Source organism: Eptatretus burgeri, chromosome 4 (genome assembly GCF_056783735.1).
Source record: "Eptatretus burgeri isolate ZD-2024b chromosome 4, Ebu_testis_v1, whole genome shotgun sequence".
NCBI classification, from domain to species: Eukaryota; Metazoa; Chordata; class Myxini; order Myxiniformes; family Myxinidae; genus Eptatretus; species Eptatretus burgeri.
The window spans coordinates 4,454,479-4,472,260 of record NC_140964.1 but is presented as its reverse complement, the minus strand read 5'-3'; the positions used below and the strand labels follow the sequence as shown (position 1 = coordinate 4,472,260).

The 17,782-nt window shown below is 44.6% G+C and overlaps 1 protein-coding gene across 4 annotated transcripts in view; it reads left to right on the top strand.

Annotated features, from left to right (window-relative positions):
- The window catches only part of LOC147027367 (unconventional myosin-Id-like), a 128,459-nt gene that overhangs the window by 10,696 nt on the left and 99,981 nt on the right, over positions 1-17,782 (top strand). For all 4 annotated transcript variants that reach the window (XR_015057016.1, XR_015057015.1, XR_015057014.1 and 1 more), the window contains exons 2-6: positions 12,574-12,782; positions 13,403-13,496; positions 13,585-13,750; positions 14,358-14,411; positions 14,514-14,609. Coding sequence is in view for 1 of the 4 variants with exons in the window: in XM_085876717.1 (XP_085732843.1) it covers positions 12,574-12,782; positions 13,403-13,496; positions 13,585-13,750; positions 14,358-14,411; positions 14,514-14,609 (619 nt within the window). In the remaining 3 variants the exon portion in view is untranslated. The remainder of the gene's footprint in view (positions 1-12,573; positions 12,783-13,402; positions 13,497-13,584; positions 13,751-14,357; positions 14,412-14,513; positions 14,610-17,782) is intronic.

Here is a 17,782-nt window from a genome sequence, read left to right as displayed (position 1 = left end):
CATTGTTCATTCAGATTTGTTATTGTTTGCGGATCTGTTGCAATTGATCTTTTGCAAAGAATTAAATCACTAAGAAATTTAGGCAACAGTATTTGAGTGAGTTCATGTGAAACAGGGAGAGCTTCCTGTCTGTCTAGCAATAACCTATTGTGGCACACCCCATCCCCACTACCCCCACACCCATCGAAGCAAGAGTCATACCGCTGGAATGGCCCTCCGTGGGTCATTCTGGTGGTAACGAGCCGTTGGAATGTCTCCTCCAAAGCTTTGTGACGTTCTCATCATTTGTTTTTCATCATACTTTTGCTCCCGCAATGCATTGCATTATGAATGAAATAGTTCACACAAAATATGTCGGTGTCTCACATCTGAAAAACACATTCGGATTCCTGTTTTAAAGAAGTTTCCACCACGTGATTCAAACCTGAACATTTCATTTGAATGAAAGTTGGAAAAACTGAATGTGCCCTTTTATTTGTTAAATGATGTTTCAGTCGAGTATGACGACGTAATACTGCTTTTAGGGTGTGCCTTAGAACATTGGGGTTGACTTCATCGTTTTCACTTGCATCCCAAAGTCATCTTATCAATTCCTGAATTGTGTTTTAAAACCATCTCCCAAATTTTAATCCAGGCGTTCATCCCCATTGTTTCATCCCTCAACTCCCTGTCTCACGCTCTTCCCTCGAGTCTTTCAACGATGCTGCCCATCGTCCCCTCATGATCATCCCCTATCCACCACCGATATCTCTTCTACTCCCTCTGACTTCCTCCTCTCCTCCTCATTTGTTTTTTGACGACTCAATCATAATTGTGACGTGTCACGTCGATTGATGAAGCAGTCCAAGAGAGATAATTTTTTAGGCGATTTCCATGAGCAGAGATATTTTGACGTCATAAAATTTTTTTCTAGGAGGAATTTTCAAAATCGGAGATTGTTACTGTCTGCGCAGGGTATTTTTACATATATATGCCAAGTTTCAGGAAGTTTCGATGAAAACTGTAGGCTGTGAAACAAAAAAGTCCACAAGAAGAAGATGAAGAACAACAACGTGAGTAAGACTTCGAGATCCTCCACGAGGATCTAAAAACAATATGGCTGCCGAACCATGTGACCAATGATAAAGCATTCAACGAATGCAATTATGACGTCATAACGAAGACACTGATGACGCCAAATAAAAATCACCCTTGTTTCCCGTGGGGAGTACTTTACACTTGCCAAGTTTCAATTTTTTTCCATGAAGCAGTTTCGGAGATACAGAGGTCCAACAAGGCTGATACACCACGTGACCAATGACGTCATAATTGTAATTAAAATATTAATGAGTCGTCGCTCCTATCTTAAAATGTTAATGTCAATCAGATAAGCGGTGGAGAGAATTAGCATGGACCTCCATACGTTCAACCCAAAAACAATGCTACTGGCGTCTTCTTCAGCAGAGGCATAAAAAACGAATTTAATGGATTTTTTTTTTTTTTATCATTTTCTAGTGCGGAACCCTTGGTAGCTATGTTAAAGGTAATATCAAATGATCCCTGACCCCATTCCTTCGTGGGTGTGGGGGAAGTGTTTTAAACCCCCATAAAAAAAAAATTGGCCAAGCAATGCCGGGGTGCCCTTGCTCGTCACGTATAAATATAACATTCGTACATCCATGATTGGACAAATTGGTTGGTGTTCAGTCCATGATGTTCCATGATGAAAGAGTGCTGTTTTTATCATCAAGTTGTGTTTTGTTACTTAAATGTAACGTATTTGACCTTTAGCCCCTACCTTCATGTTCATGGAAGGATGTAGGTGCTGCTGCTCTGCGGGTGTTACCAAACTCTTTCAATGTATCCGTCCCTTCATTAAATAATGGCCAATTTGCATCAAGAGGTGGAAATCAAACTCTCCTTCCTCTCCGATGCCCACAACTGTGTTCGCGATTTGGGAAATTGATATGTGAGGAAGACATTTGATTTCATCTCAAACGCAGTTCAAACGGACGGCTGTTTGAGGAAGGATTCGCAATCTGAATATGCGAGTTATGTTTTTAAAATTTATGAAGCTCTTATGAATGAAAGACGTGTGCTGGGGAGATGGGGGTTCATGAGGGTAGAAAAGATGATTATTCTGGATTGAGGGGAGGGTGCAAGACCAGAAAGGAGACGGTAGAAGACAGAGAGACCACGACCTGTTGGCGGTGGCAAAGTGATAAGCCCATACACACAACTTCACCGCAGGAGATTTCAATGATCTTGAAGGCCTTTCTTTTTCTAGGCTTCAAGCTGAGGAAGGTGTGAGGCAGGGGAGCCGGGCCAGAGAGGAGAGCAGTATTCCATCAAGCTGTGGATGAAGGCCTTGTCAGTGGACAGGACTTCAGATATGCCAAGGAAGGACTTTGTATGACGGGGATGCCCAGTAGGCAGCTGACTTTGGAGACCAACGCTGAAATGTGGTTTGTCCAAGAAAGATCATGGCTGACATAGTGAAGCTCAGGAGTTTGAATGACTGAACTTCCTCAAGATAATTGTTGAGACTGTAGATATGAGGGGTTTTCCGGATGGTCCTTTCGGAGAGAGACTGTGAGAGTGTGAGATTTGTCCGCGTTGAAAGACATATTCCAAGTGTTTGACTATCTTGTGATTTTTGTCAAGGTTTGAAGAAAGGGAAGACGCTGCAGCCTACCTGTCTGAAGGACGAGAGATGTCATGGCAGAGTGTGGAGTCATCCGCAAAGAGATAAAGGGGATTTACCAGAGTGGAATTCAGCAATAACATCAAATAAATCAGAGAAACCTATCTTTGCTAACCGGCCCCCGCATGGGAGAATAGCCCAATTTTGGACCGGCATATTCTCCCACCTGTAGTGCAAATAAAACCGGTTGTACCTTCATTCTGATCGTTGACTTAATTATCCCCTGCCAACCAACGAAGTTGGCGGGGGGGTATAGAAATGGGTTCCGTCTGTCCGTCCGTCCGTCCGTTACATTTCGTTTCCGGCGCTTAACTACAAATCCCCTCAAGATATATTTACGAAATTTGGTACACATATCAAGCAAGTGGTGAACTGGTGCCTTTTGATATTTTCTAATTGATAGGTCACATGGTTTGGCAGCCATGTTGGATTCAAGAAAAATATTAAATAATGTTTTCTCTGGACTCACATAACCTAATGAAGCGGAAATTTGCAACTATCATCTTCCATCATGTTTGCATACATAGTAAAAATTATGATGTCACAAGTCACATGGTTCATCAACCATCTTGGATTGAAAATTAATAAATTTTGAAAATCTTCTTCTCCAGAACGGCTGGACAGATTGAGGCAAAATTTCACATATACTTTCCCCAAGACATCCTTTCAGAAGTTTGTTAATTTCTAATTGATAGGTCACATGGTTTGTTGGCCATATTGAATTTTCCCTCAAACCTTCAAACATCTTCTCCAGAACGGCTGGTCAGATCAAGGGGGAACTTCACATACATATTGCACACGCTTAGGGAATATAAGTTTGTTGATCCTCATTTACTATGGCGGGGGATATCGAAGACTTTGTCTTCAGCGGATGCTAGTTTTGTGTTTTCTTGAGCTTGGAGGAAATGATTCTTGAGCTTGAGCTTATTAAGAACGGATTTTCTGGATTGTCTCCATTTAGTTCGGTCAACCGCATCAAGCGGTAACCCATTCCTTGGACTTGAAGGTTCCATTTCAATGTCTACACCTCTTGTAAAATCTTTCTCAATTTGTTGTACTGTACCATCTTTTTAATTGTCGATAAAATTGGCTTTTGGGATACATGAGTCAACTATTATAACCGACTCACCTGGCTAATGAAGTTGAGCTTTTATGAGGAGTTTTGATTCATGCGATTACATCTTTCATTCACATTCTTATTTGAATCTTTGTCTTGCCTTTTATTTTGTTTTTTTTACAAATATAGCAAACACTATGAAGCTGAAATCAGTACAGATGCTTTCTATGATGATTATAGTCTGTCTCGCACAACCATTAAGGGTTTTTTTTTGTGATTTTATTGTCTTTTAACTTAGTTGTAAATCCTTGTAAGTTGACCAATTTGGCCGATGGCTGTGGAAGGCTTTTTGATGAAACGAGCCATTATTTAAACGAGAAGGGCACTCGGTAGAGCGCATCGCTCCACCACGCAACGCCTGATCCACGAGAACATATCGGGCACAATAATTTTTTGAAAGAGCGCCAAAAACTATATGCAGCATGACGTCTCACAATGGTGAAGAATCACTTTTAAAATCAAATAATTCTCCTATCCGGATCTGAATCTTCATCAAACTCGTATCAATTCTTCCTTGTCGTACACCCAACGTGTCCACCAAGTTTTTTCCGAATCTTGTCGCAACTTTTTAAGATATCGTTTTTCGCCCTATCTCTCAATGGGGAAGAATCACTTAAAAACTGTCCTAACCGGATCTGGATCTTCACGAAAATGAAGCGTTGCTGTCCTTGGTCGGTCACCTACCTTCACCAAAAAAATTTCAGAACGATTGCTTGAAAACTGTGGCAAAAAATCGTGTGACAAACAAACAGACATAGTGGGGCAACTTCGCAGAACAATTGTGCATTTTGTGAGGAAAGCACCAAATATGGCACACTAGTAGCCTATCATATTATGAACAGATTTGGATATTGGGCCATCTCAAAATTTTTGATGGCAGTGGAAAATGGCTGCCACAGCCATCAGCAGCTGAATTTGAGATGGCCCAATATCCAAATCTGTTCATAATATGATAGGCTACTCGTGTGCCAAATTTGGTGCTTTCCTCACAAAATGCACAATTGTTATGCTATATTTAGCTAAGTTGCCCCACTAACAGACAGACAGACAGACAGACAAAGGCTACAATTTTTTTCCCCAAAAAAATTTATACTTATTTTTATATAAACGTTTATTTAAGTTGAAAGATGTATGTCATGATTCTCCCAAAGGCGAACGTTCCTTCTGCTGCGAGTTCAGTTATTTCCTTATCTCTATTCAGGTTGTGAGATAAAACATTGCCATAAGATAGCAGAAGTGTTTAACGCTTTCGAGCATGTCTTCATCGATGTACACTTTTGGTTCAATGTAGCCGACTTTTGGTGAAAGTTTTCATTTCATGTGCAGCTTGTGGCTACGAGTTGCATTATTGCTGGGAGTGCAACTGTGCCATTGATGCAGTGGCCCCTGTAGGTTCGAGCAGGGATTTGTAATTTGTTCACGGTGCCGGCGATAGCTCACCTACTCTTCGCGAAGCACACCGTGGGATCTTTAACGTTCACCAACTGATGCCGGTCGATAGGACGCCCAGTTCAACGCTCATCCGAGGGACAGCATGCACATTGGTGAAGCACCCTGCATGTGAAACACTGAGATGACAGTTTATAGCTGAGTCGCCATTCGAACCCAGGCTGGACAACTCACAGGCAAGTGCACAAAACTCGAGGCTATCATGCCAGCCCAGACAGGAACTTCAAATCGGCGAAACCCAAGTTTTCGGTCGTTGCGATGGAAACCGTATGTTATTGGCACAACAGGTCCTCAAGTCAAGATGGCAATTCTTGTTTTGAAAAAATTGGGTAGTTAAATTTAGATAACAGCATGCATTAGTTTTGATATTTCTGTCTCTCCTATGTAACAAGTAAATTTCCAAATAATCTGGTGTTTTGAAAATTTGAAGCCTGTAATGTTCACACCCATTCACTAAAGCAATGAGTCATTGTTCAAGTGACTTCATCCGAGGCTAATCTCTTCAAAATTAGACGGCTGTCTCACATTGAAAGTTCCCTTATATGGATTCCCATGTATTGCAGCGAATGCTCTTGGAACTTCGGCCTCGGTTGTATGGGCAGACTGGTGGTCAGGAAATGGCATGTAGTTTGAAATGCGAGCTCGGCCGCAGCGTAGCCTAAACAAATCCCTTCCTTCCACCTTTCGTGCACACTGTGCACCTTGTGTGCCTTTCTTTGTCAGCCCTCTGTTTGTGGAATGAGTAATACAGTATTTGATGCAACTGTGAGGTATTTTTGAAAATCTTTTTTGAACCAAACCTCTTTGGCTTGCTTCAAATACAGCTTTGCTAATTACAAAACAAGAGTCTGCATCTAAAAGAAAAAGAAAAAGTTTTCCTTGTTTTTAAGGACATTAACTGAGCTATGCCCAGTGTTGCTTTAATGGTTAGGGTGGTGGGTTTGGGATCCTAAGGTCCTGAGTTCAAATCTCACTCGGACGTTGAATTAATGCCAGGTGGGTTTGACGCAACCTGTCATCATTCCGAGGTCGGCAAAATGAGTACCAGCCAGCTTGCTGGGATGATTGAGCCATTTGAGTGTCCTTCGTTGGAGTGGCGACCCGTCCAGGATGGTGCCCAATAGCCCAGGAGACTGCTTCAGCAGCACCGATGCTCCATATAAGAGTATGGTCCCCATGGATAGATGTTATGGGAGTGCTCAGATGAAAGCACTAAACAAGCCAACCGTGGATCGTTGATGTCCGCTTAAGAGCCGTGCTTTTTTCAGGATGAGTTCTGACTTTCCGCAAGTATTTGAACCATTCCGAGGCCAGACTGTTGTCTTCATCCCCTCGTACATCACCTCAACTGTCCTGGCCGGTCTCCTTCAGATTCTGATACAACACCTCCCGATGAGCTCTGTCTATCATTCGCTTTCTCCTGATCCAAAAACCCACCATACAACTTGCTGTTCTCTTCCAAAAGAATTCCTCTCTTTGTTTAAGAATGAAGATAGCATCCGTTGTTCATCTACCTGACGTAAACATTGGTTTTGGGTTCTGGGTTCCTTCGGCGCCAGACACGATCTTGTCTGTCTGAGAAGCCGTCTTTCAAATCTGAGGATAAATTGTTCCCAGAATGGACTTGTTTCACAGTTTTGGTTCATTGGTAATGTTAATTTACTCGTGTAACGTACCTGTGTGTCCTTGCCCAGGCCGTACGTGTCTTTGTACTGGGTTTGTGTGTCCTTGCCTAGGCCGTACGTGTCTTTGTACTGGGTTTGTGTGTCCTTGCCCAGGCCGTACGTGTCTTTGTACTGGGTTTGTGTGTCTTTGTACTGGGTTTGTGTGTCCTTGCCTAGGCCGTACGTGTCTTTGTACTGGGTTTGTGTGTCCTTGCCCAGGCCGTACGTGTCTTTGTACTGGGTTTGTGTGTCTTTGTACTGGGTTTGTGTGTCCTTGCCCAGGCCTTACGTGTCTTTGTACTGGGTTTGTGTGTCCTTGCCCAGGCCGTACGTGTCTTTGTACTGTGTTTGTGTGTCCTTGCCCAGGCCGTACGTGTCCTTGTTTTGGGTTTGTGTGTCCTTGCCCAGGCTGTACGTGTCTTTGTACTGGGTTTGTGTGTCCTTGCTGGGCCATGTGCTCTTGCGGGCCTCGTTCGGATCTGTTGCCATTTCCTCCTCTTCCTATTTTTTATTTTCATGTTCGTTCCTCTTTTCCATTGCTTGTTGCCCCGCTTCCCCCCTCCCCCCCCGTCAGTTTTCTTACCTTTTCCCCATCCATTGCCTCGTCTTCCATGAGCCTCGACTTTTGCATAACAAACCAAAAACATAATACCTCTGGCCTTCCACAGCTTGGCCTAAAAGAAAAAATGTATCTTGTATTTGTGCAGATCATGTTATTTCCATCACGTGTAAGAAAGGGAAACTTGCTCTGCTTTCCTTAAATTGCACGTTTGGTGCACTACACTGAGGTTGGAACCTTTGCTGCTCTTCCCAGTCCATTTCCACGAGATTGTGACGTCACGGGTGATTTTTGATGTCAATGTAACGGTAAACTTGCTCGTCATCCAATCCTCTATCCGTGCAGATATCGGCCTTGGTTTCCTTGTTTCGAGTCCACGTGCACATCGTGTTTGAAATAAGTTCTCCTTTGTCGTTAATAATGGCTGTCTCTCTTGAAATTCCAAGCAATGGACAGACAGATCGGTGATGCTACGTTGACCATATATGGATTCGCCTTCAAGCCGACGGACAATGCACCACTGTAAGAAGCAGACAGCACCGTTTGGCTCCAGGGGAATCCTTGTCCTCCTTTTAACCTTCACGTTCAATTTAAACATTTGTTTGGGCAAAGTTGAGCAATGTGACGTGGGTCCGCAAGCTCTGCAAGGTAGGCCACACAAAGAAGTTAGTGTCGATTTGCGAGGCCCCGTTTGTAGCGGTAGTGTGGTCTAGGTTGAGGACCGAGGGTCGTATATCTGGCAGTGTAGTTTGCGGTAGTGGGAGCAGGACCTTAGCATCAATCAAATCCAGCCCGACGTGGAGAAGAATCCTCACGAACCTTGCCAGGATACAGTGGTTCGTCTGTTGTGATCACCTCCATTAATTGATGAGTTTGGGCCTAACTATCCAAGAACAATTCAGTAATGCAGTATTTTGAGATAACATCTACGCGGTTCTTGAATATTTCACCACGTTTCAAACCCCGAAGCTACTTATCGCTCGATGCAGCTGGTTGGTTCATGAAGACCACGGGAAAGGAATAGTCATCGAACGCTGTTTCCTTCTTGGCCAATGGATTGGACAGGGCCGGAGAGGTTGAGTGTAAAATGTAGTTGAACTCTTCCTCCTTCGCAACTGACTCTTCAGATAGTTTGGGCCTTGTGCTTCGTTTATCTCTGCCACTGAAGGTGGACGGAGCTGATGTTATCACCGCTGTTTGTCTGTCAGTGAGCAGGATGTCCTCAAAAAGTTGAGGACACGTTCGGACGAAAACTTTGTGGACCGGTTGGGTGCGTGACAAGGACTAAGAGATTAGGTTTTGGTTCAGGTTCGGATCCAGATTAGAGACGTATCGGTGGGGATACAAAACGTGACCCGTTCAGCCTGGTGGAGGTTTGTGCCGTACCGAGTGCTGTTCTGGTTACCTTCTCTGTGCCACGGACCACCTTGTAAAGGTGCAGCCTATGGTGTGTGATTGTCCTCGAATGAAAACCTGCAACCTGTGTAGATCACCGTTTTCTTTGGTGTGACATGTTCACACACTCGTCTTGTGCAATATGAAATTTTTCTTTTCTTTTTTGGAGGAAATTGCTTCCACCACGACTTTTGCCCGTGATACCTCTCGCCATTCCACCCAACCGAGTTAGCTTGAGGACTCGTCTTCTGATAGCTTTGTCACGTTTGGCCTTATCAGGTTTGTTTCAGTGTGAAAGTTCATAATCCCGTCATCTTTTAAATAGTTTATTGAACATGTTCAAACAAAGTACGTGGGGACAGGAATCTGTCCCAACAGGTTGCAATCTTCCAACGAGCGTTTGGAGGCATTTCAAAAGTTTCAAAATATACGTTGTTTGTGCTGGTGTCGGATAAGGTTTTGGTCAGATTGGAAATTGAAATGGGGTTTTGTGAAAATATTTTCTCGAAACACCTTCAACTGAAAGGCGCGATGAGTTCTCTCGTGGACGTTTCACGTGCGAAGTGCCACGGATGCCTCGCGTCCCCTTGCGTGTCCCTTTTCATCGTCTCGGCCACATATCCTGGAACGATGCTGTGTTTGTTTGTTTTTTTTTTGTCCTGTCTCATTGCCAATTGTCCATCACTATTATTTTGTCATCTCCTTCATCGAGGAGACTCTTTTTAAAAGTGTGCTACCTGCCCAAGCACCGCTTCCCTCCCAGGTGAATAAACAAATTGGGCCGTAGGTCGGCATTGTGAGCCGACAAGAGTTTCTGGTCCAAATACAGAAAGCAAATGACCATCAAGGCAGAAATTTTATGTTTTGAAGTGCTGGTGTTGCGGCTTCTTGAAGCCATGGAAACTGCGTTGCTGGTTCAGGACTCTATCAGGGATAATGAGGGCCAATGTAGATTTTTTGTTTGTTTGTTTGTTTCTCACTGCGCATGCGGAGAGCTTTGCCTCGGTCTTAGAGAGAGGTAAGGGTGGAGAGGCAGGGAGAAGCCTGGAGACCAAATGGTTTCAAATTCCTCCACTGCCAGCCTCTGAACAACTTCGCCTCGGTTCAAGTTCTCCGCATTGTGCGTGCTCCTCCGTAGGAGATCCCGCACTGTGCACGACATACATTATGGACCCTCTACACATCCATCCCCCCCCTACCAATCTGCACTCGAGGATCCACATTTCTGCTGCTGTCACAAAGTGACGCTGGTTTGATCACAGTTCCCCAGATGGGGCCCATGAACAAAGAAGCAGCGAGAAAGGGAGCAATTCTCAAGTTTCCTAAACCGAACACTCACCTTCACCTGCAAGACCAGTTCTTCATCCGACATCAATGGGAGTTTGGAGAGCAGTGTCACGCTCGTTGTTCTGCGTTTATTTTTCTCTTTCCCATCAGAGTTAACTGACACCTTGAGTAACCCAGATGATCCATCGATTGCGACTGTTGTATGATTCGAACACCCAAATGTTTAGGGTCCCACCCAATGTCACCCATCGATACCTTTCACGACTCCAGCAGAACCGCCTTCGGCCCTTTCCACTCGATCAATCTCCTCTTGTCACATCGTGTACTTTTTGAACTTCCATTACGTCATTGTGTGATTATTGAGGATTTTTAGTTCAGTAATGACTGCTGTTTCATGAATCTACTGCATAGCGTTCTTCGCATCTTGCAAATGTCATGTTTGTGGTGAAGTCCAGCCAGGTTTTACTTTCCATTTGGTGCACGCACACAGTGAGTGGTCATATTGTTACCTCCACCACTGAAGGTGAACGAAGGTTGTTTTCACACCCGTTTGTCTGTCTGTAAAAAGGATATCTCCCAAAATGTTGTGGACGGATTCGGATGAAATTTGTTGGGCAGGTTGGGTGTGTGACGCTGTGACGAGGACGAACTGATTAGATTTTGGTGGACATCCGGATTGGGATCTGGCCAGTCAATAGGATACAAAACGTAGACTGTTCAGCCTGGCGGATGTTTATACTGACCGAGTGCCATTCTAGTTGAATGAGAAATTATTGTGATTGTGTTTCACATCACGTGACTGGCTACCTGAATCTTCGTTTGCATGGAAACTGTGGGCTTGGGTGGAGAAGTCATCTCTCACCTTGTTCTTTGATTACATTATCCGCGTCATCAGGAAAACGACTCGTATGTCCGAGTGGTGTGTTTCCACTGAACAGGCTGACGGGGCCTCCTGAGTATTTTGGTGCAATGAAAAACCAGGGATTTTGCTGCTGGTCATATCCTGGCTCATGATTGCAGGGAAATACTGAGTAAGTCCAGTGAGTCTGTGCAGCTGAAATTTGCTGCGACTCTCAGAGGGAAATCGGCGTCATAATTTATTACATACAATAAACTTTGGGAAAGCGTTGTACTTTGTTACCTGATGGAGTAACCTTTCATTACAACATTGGTCTTGTTTGTGTATTTTGGATTCGTTTTTATGTGCTGTTTGCACCTTGTAAAGGTGTATTTACCCTACATCTGGCCCGTTTACTTTACATCTGGCCCGTTTACTTTACATCTGGCCCGTTTACTTTACATCTGGCCCGTTTACCCTCCGCCCAGCCCGTTTACACTACACCCGGCCCGTTTACTTTACATCTGGCCCGTTTACTTTACATATGGCCCGTTTACTTTACATCTGGCCCGTTTACTTTACACCTGGCCTGTTTACTTTACACCTGGCCCATTTACTTTACACCTGGCCCGTTTACCCTCGCGCCCGGCCCGTTTACCCTCGCGCCCGCCCGTTTACCCTCGCGCCCAGCCTGTTTACCCTCGCGCCCAGCCCGTTTACCCTCGCACCCGGCCCGTTTACCCTCGCGCCCGGCCCGTTTACCCTCGCGCCCGGCCACCCTGCGCCCGCCCGTTTACCCTCGCGCCCGCCCGTTTACCCTCGCGCCCAGCCTGTTTACCCTCGCGCCCAGCCCGTTTACCCTCGCACCCGGCCCGTTTACCCTCGCGCCCGGCCCGTTTACCCTCGCGCCCGGCCCGTTTACCCTCGCGCCCAGCCCGTTTACCCTCGCGCCCAGCCCGTTTACCCTCGCGCCCGCCCTGTTTACCCTCGCGCCCAGCCCGTTTACCCTCGCGCCCGGCCCGTTTACCCTCGCGCCCGGCCCGTTTACCCTCGCGCCCAGCCCGTTTACCCTCGCGCCCAGCCCGTTTACCCTCGCGCCCGCCCGTTTACCCTCGCGCCCAGCCTGTTTACCCTCGCGCCCAGCCCGTTTACCCTCGCGCCCAGCCCGTTTACCCTCGCGCCCAGCCCGTTTACCCTCGCGCCCGGCCCGTTTACCCTCGCGCCCAGCCTGTTTACCCTCGCGCCCGGCCCGTTTACCCTCGCGCCCAGCCCGTTTACCCTCGCGCCCAGCCCGTTTACCCTCGCGCCCGGCCCGTTTACCCTCGCGCCCAGCCTGTTTACCCTCACGCCCGGCCCGTTTACCGGATACCTGTGCACTTCTCACATACGTTCCTACAAAGACCATTGATGAGAACATTCCTTAAAATGGACTTTTAAAAATGATGAACAGTTGTGAGAATACCATTTAGTAGTTTTATCACTGCGTGCCTGTGGAATCTGCTTTGTTCGAAAACGGGGAATTGGAAGGTTGTGCATTTTGTTGAGGCTCCACTTGTTTGTGCTCCATCTGTCACTCCGCAGGTTTGAGAAGAGCAGCATTTACACTTACATAGGGGAGGTTGTGGTGTCGGTGAACCCATACCGCCCGCTGCCAATCTACGGAAAGGATGTGGTGGAACAGTACAAGGGTCGCGAGTTGTACGAACGGCCACCCCACCTGTTTGCCATCGCAGATGCTGCTTACAAAGCCATGAAGCGTCGATCCAAGGACACGTGCATTGTCATTTCTGGTGGGTGAAAGTGACTGCTGCCCTCAGCTGGTCGTTCTCGGTGCTCATAAATGCCGCAGAGCGATTGGCAGGAAGAGCTTGAGTTGATGATTGGATTTCTCAGATAGGTGGCTCTCTAATTCAAATTTGCTTTTTCGATCCATGGATCACAGCATTTGTGATTGGGCGTGAGTGTAAAATATAGATTTGAGAAATATTTTGACACTCCTTGTACTTTTGTCCCAGGTAGCAACTTGCCCGGTCATCTGTATAATAATACGCTTGTCTGTCTGTCTCTGTCTGTCCAACAGTCACATGTCATGAGATTGTTTATTTAACGTTGTTTCGTTGATATTTAAATTAAATGCTATTTATGTGTATATATATTTAATGTAAACAACATCGTTATTTATTTTAAGTCGTGAATGGAGACCTAAAGTGAAGGCCAGAAGGTTGAAAGGAGTTTTTTTTATTTTTTATTAAAGTTTTTAATCCAGAAAGAGCATCATTCGTAAATGACCTCGGTTGAGTGGACCTTGTCCATTATGTCACTTGCCATAGAGACGGCTTTACATCAAGGAATAGGTCGTATTGCAGGCATCTCACCTTGCGTTCATTCACACTGCCCGGTCGTATTGCAGGCGAGAGCGGCGCTGGCAAGACGGAGGCGAGCAAGTTCATCATGCAGTACATTGCTGCCATCACGAACCCCAGCCAGAGGCAGGAGGTCGAAAGGTCAGGACTTTCTGGAAGCTTTTATCCAATTTTTGTGTTCACTGAAATGAGCCTGTACTGACATTAGCCCTCCGTACCTTTTTGACAGAGTCAAAAACATCCTGCTTCGGTCCAACTGTCTCCTGGAGGCTTTTGGAAATGCCAAGACGACTCGCAACGACAACTCGAGTCGCTTCGGCAAATACATGGACATCAACTTTGACTTCAAAGGGGACCCTGTCGGAGGTCATATCAACAACTACCTTCTGGAAAAGGTTGGAAGTACAGAAATGTGTCGCTGCCTGCTCTTGCTGTTCAAACAATGCGACGTTTTTCTTGATAATGTTTGATATGTTCGTCAAAATATAGAGTTTTTGTCATCGTTGATGACCTATGGAAAGAATGGGAATGAGAGAGAGATCTCTTCAAAAGGAAAAAAATATATAAAAAATTCAACCCAAGGGAGAAGGTGCAAAACACACACATCGTTATGACTGGAGATCCGGCGGCCATCTTCATGGCCAGTTCGAAGGAATGTAGAGCAGGTACTCCTTCATGTAAACGCCATGCCTGCATGTCCAGGATGGTGGGTTTTCGTCAGATACAGTTCTTTTGGAAATGTCGTTTAACTGGTTTGTTTGGGTTATAAAAGGGTGAAAAATTGCCCCTTTGGCCTCCACTGAAGAATTCATACATGTACTGTATCTGCTTCCCCACTATGCATCCCTTCATGTTCCTGTGTCTTGGCTTTCAAGATTTTCTCTTATTCTCATTTAGCACTTCGTCCTTTCCTAAAAGGCCGTCTTAACGACACGAATGATCACTTTTGATGCTTTAGAAAGGTCGTTGGTCTGCAGCAACTCTTCGTTGTTTTCGTTTCAGTCACGGGTCATCGTGCAACAGTCGGGCGAGAGGAACTTCCATTCCTTCTACCAGGTGTGTGTGCGTGCGTGCGTGCGAGCAATATCGGTCCTTGTGTTTGAATCGATATGAAGCTTTTGTTGAAAATTGAACCAATGAACTGTGTTCTGTTTTCAGCTTCTCTTTGGGGGACCGGATTCTCTACTCAAGAGCCTCCGGTTGCAGAAGAACCCATCAGCATACACCTACTTGGGTCAAAGTTCACCAAGTGAGGTGCTGTACATCCACCCGGTTTCCGACGTGCCCCTTTTTTAACTTTTCACTTTTTGTTTTACGTTTGCAAGTCCATCACTCGTGTTAGTGATGAAGAGCACTTTGATTGTCTTTCAACACTGTATTGGTAAGGATCCATCTATTTATGTGCAAATTGGAGGGAGGTCATTCATTTGTGAATGAGAGGGGGGGTTGAGGACTCGGGTTGGGGGTGTTGGTTTAATCGTCCAAGTCGGTATCTTCTTGTATCTTTGCTGGAAGCATGGCTGTGCCGCTGATGCAGTGTCCCTCGGTACGTTCGAGCAGCAATTTGTAATTTGTTCAGGGTACCGGTGATTGCTTGCCTGCTCTTCGCGAAGGACGTAGTGGCATCTTTGAAATCCACCAATGGCCAGTGTTGGCTGATGGGTCCTGCATTAACATCCTTTTGAGGGACGGCTGTTGATGCCTCGCCTTGTGTGTGAAACACCAGGAGGGCAGTTTATAGCTGGATATGGATTCCGAGGAAACTCAAAGGTGAGTGTGAATACCTCTAAAGCCTAGGCTATTCCACCAGCCCAAAAGGAGGTAAGTTGAGAAAAGGTATTAATAAAAGGGTGATGACTTGTCGAGGGCAGAGTGGGAAAAGAAGAGACAGATTAGTCCGGGAGCAGTCGGGGGTGAACCTGGTTTTGCCGGATAAAGTTTTTTTTCTTTGCTGTTTCTTATAGCCTTGGGGTAGCTCTTCATGATTCAGGGGGTTGACTGTTTGCAACCCTTGGGCAATTTGCTATATTAACCCTTTTGTGCCGGTAAACGCATAAATAATGAAAAAAAATCAGTTTTTTTCACTATTTATTGCAATGAACCCAACCGACATCATCACATTTGCTTGTGTCGATGATTATTCACAAATGATGTAATCAAAAACAATTTAAGAAATAAAACAATTGTGAATTACTCGGTATTAACCCTTTACGAGGCTATTTGAACACAGACAACATATGATTGCACAATAACCACCTCATCCTTACTTTAGTCACAAATAAGGTAACCAAAACAACTTAAAAGATAGAATTATGACTTAACACTCAATATTAACCCTTTCCTGACTGATTTTACCCAGCACAAAACATTTGAACATCTATAGACAACAGGGGTCTTTGACGCATTATTGCACAAAAACCACTTCAAAATTACGGCATGGGATTTTAATGTCATCTCTTGCTTTCCGACCTGCTGACATTGATGCAAAATAGACTGGGTTAGACACTCAATGTGTGTAGTTTGACCGACCGTAAGATCAATTAAATTCGTGAAACGAACAAATAATCTGCTACTACTAGTTGCTTCCACAATTTCCTCAAACCTTGCTGCTGCACGCGTGAGCAGCCAACTGCATAACGGGCGCAGAAAATTGTGCAAGGCAGACCTCTGACTTAACAACCGCACCTTCTCGAATTACAGGGACTTTCACGTTTGCAACCACACCTGATCATTTCAAGAACATATTCTGGGGCCAGTTTCACATCATCTGGGACTGTAATTGGTGACAGCGACTTCCGAGGTATTGCAGAGTCTGCTTCTCTGTCATTCTTCCGTTTGTAACGATCTGTTTGTCGACTGCTTGTATATGTAGACACACAGGTTTTATGGCATTTTATAGTAAGTTCACTATTCTGGTTCAATGCTTCCTGAAGGTCAAAATGCTTCCCATCACCTTAGATCTTGCTACATCGTATGATATTACTTGTTCGCACAGCGGTTGTGGTGATTAATGGGTCTTTCTTCGTTTCACAGCGAAACTTCCACTGGAACAAACATCTTTCCTGATCGGACTCCATAAAATGTCAACCCTGAAAATAAGTAAGTCAAAAATTAGATTCTAACCTGGGAGAAAGCATTTTATAACTGTGCCTGTATACTAGTACCGTACAAAGGTTCACATTTATTACTACGGTTCCCTGCTAAAAGAGAGCAGCACCCAACAACAACTGTCATGCCCATTTTGATAACTGTCATTGTAAAAACTAAATTGATACAATCTGAATTTGTCTCGTATTTTAATCTGGAGATTCTATTTTACTAACTACTTCACATAAAGCTTGACAACTGGAAGTCTGGGAGCCTATTCCATGACAAACCTGCACAGCAGAATGGGATTGGTGCCCAGCCATGTGCTTCTAATATCTGAAACAATGCAATGGTGCCACCTTTTGTCAGTTTAACTAACTAATGAAGTCTCTCAGCCAATACTTCATCTTAATATGCATGGGTGATAAACAGATCAAAGCAGGAAATGTAGGCCTACGTTTGGGGTATGTATGATCCCCTAGGAATGCCAGGAAAGGGTTAATGATCATCAAGTTGGGGCAAATTGTGTCCAAATCAGCTGTAAAATACTTGCCTTGTGAATAATAATGATTAAAAATAAATGTGATGACTTTTGGTCACAGCTATTTACAAGATATCGCAAAAAATAGTACTTTGTGGCACATTTGGGTGTAACAGGCATAAAAGGATTAATATAGCAAATTGCCCAAGGGTTACGAACAGTCTCCCACCTGAATCATGAAGAGCTACCCCGAAGCGACAAGAAACAGCATAGAAAAAAACTTTATCCGGCAAAACCAAGTTCATTAAAATATCTGCCTTTTGCTCCCGGACGAGATGTTATGTGAGAGTTTGGAGTGAGGGGATTGGAGGGGAGGAGTATGTGGGACAGATTGGGGAGTCGTGGGTATCGGTGTTTGTCATGGTACCTTACCTGTGTGCTATTTTTGAAAGTTTCTTATTTGCATGTTAATTTGGATTGTGTGGTGAGGAAATATCTACAGCACATTGTGCTCCTCTTACCAGTTTGAGAGCATGTTTTGTTGTTTGCCAAACGACGTGATTAATGAGGAAGTAGATGTCTGTGATCACAAAACGATCACAAAACTATCATAAAGGATAAGGCTCCCCAGGTGCCCTCGATCCAACGATGGCCATGTTATGTTCGGACCACCATATGACCTTGACCTTTAACGTTTAGAGATAGAGTGCCAATTAAGAAGATGTGTCCCCATCTACAATCTATCCATAAAACACATCATCAAAAATCAGATGAAAATTATTCAAGTTATGACGACACCGTCTTTGACATTTCACATTGGCAAAATTGAGCGATGACAAAAAAAAGATTTTTTAAAAAT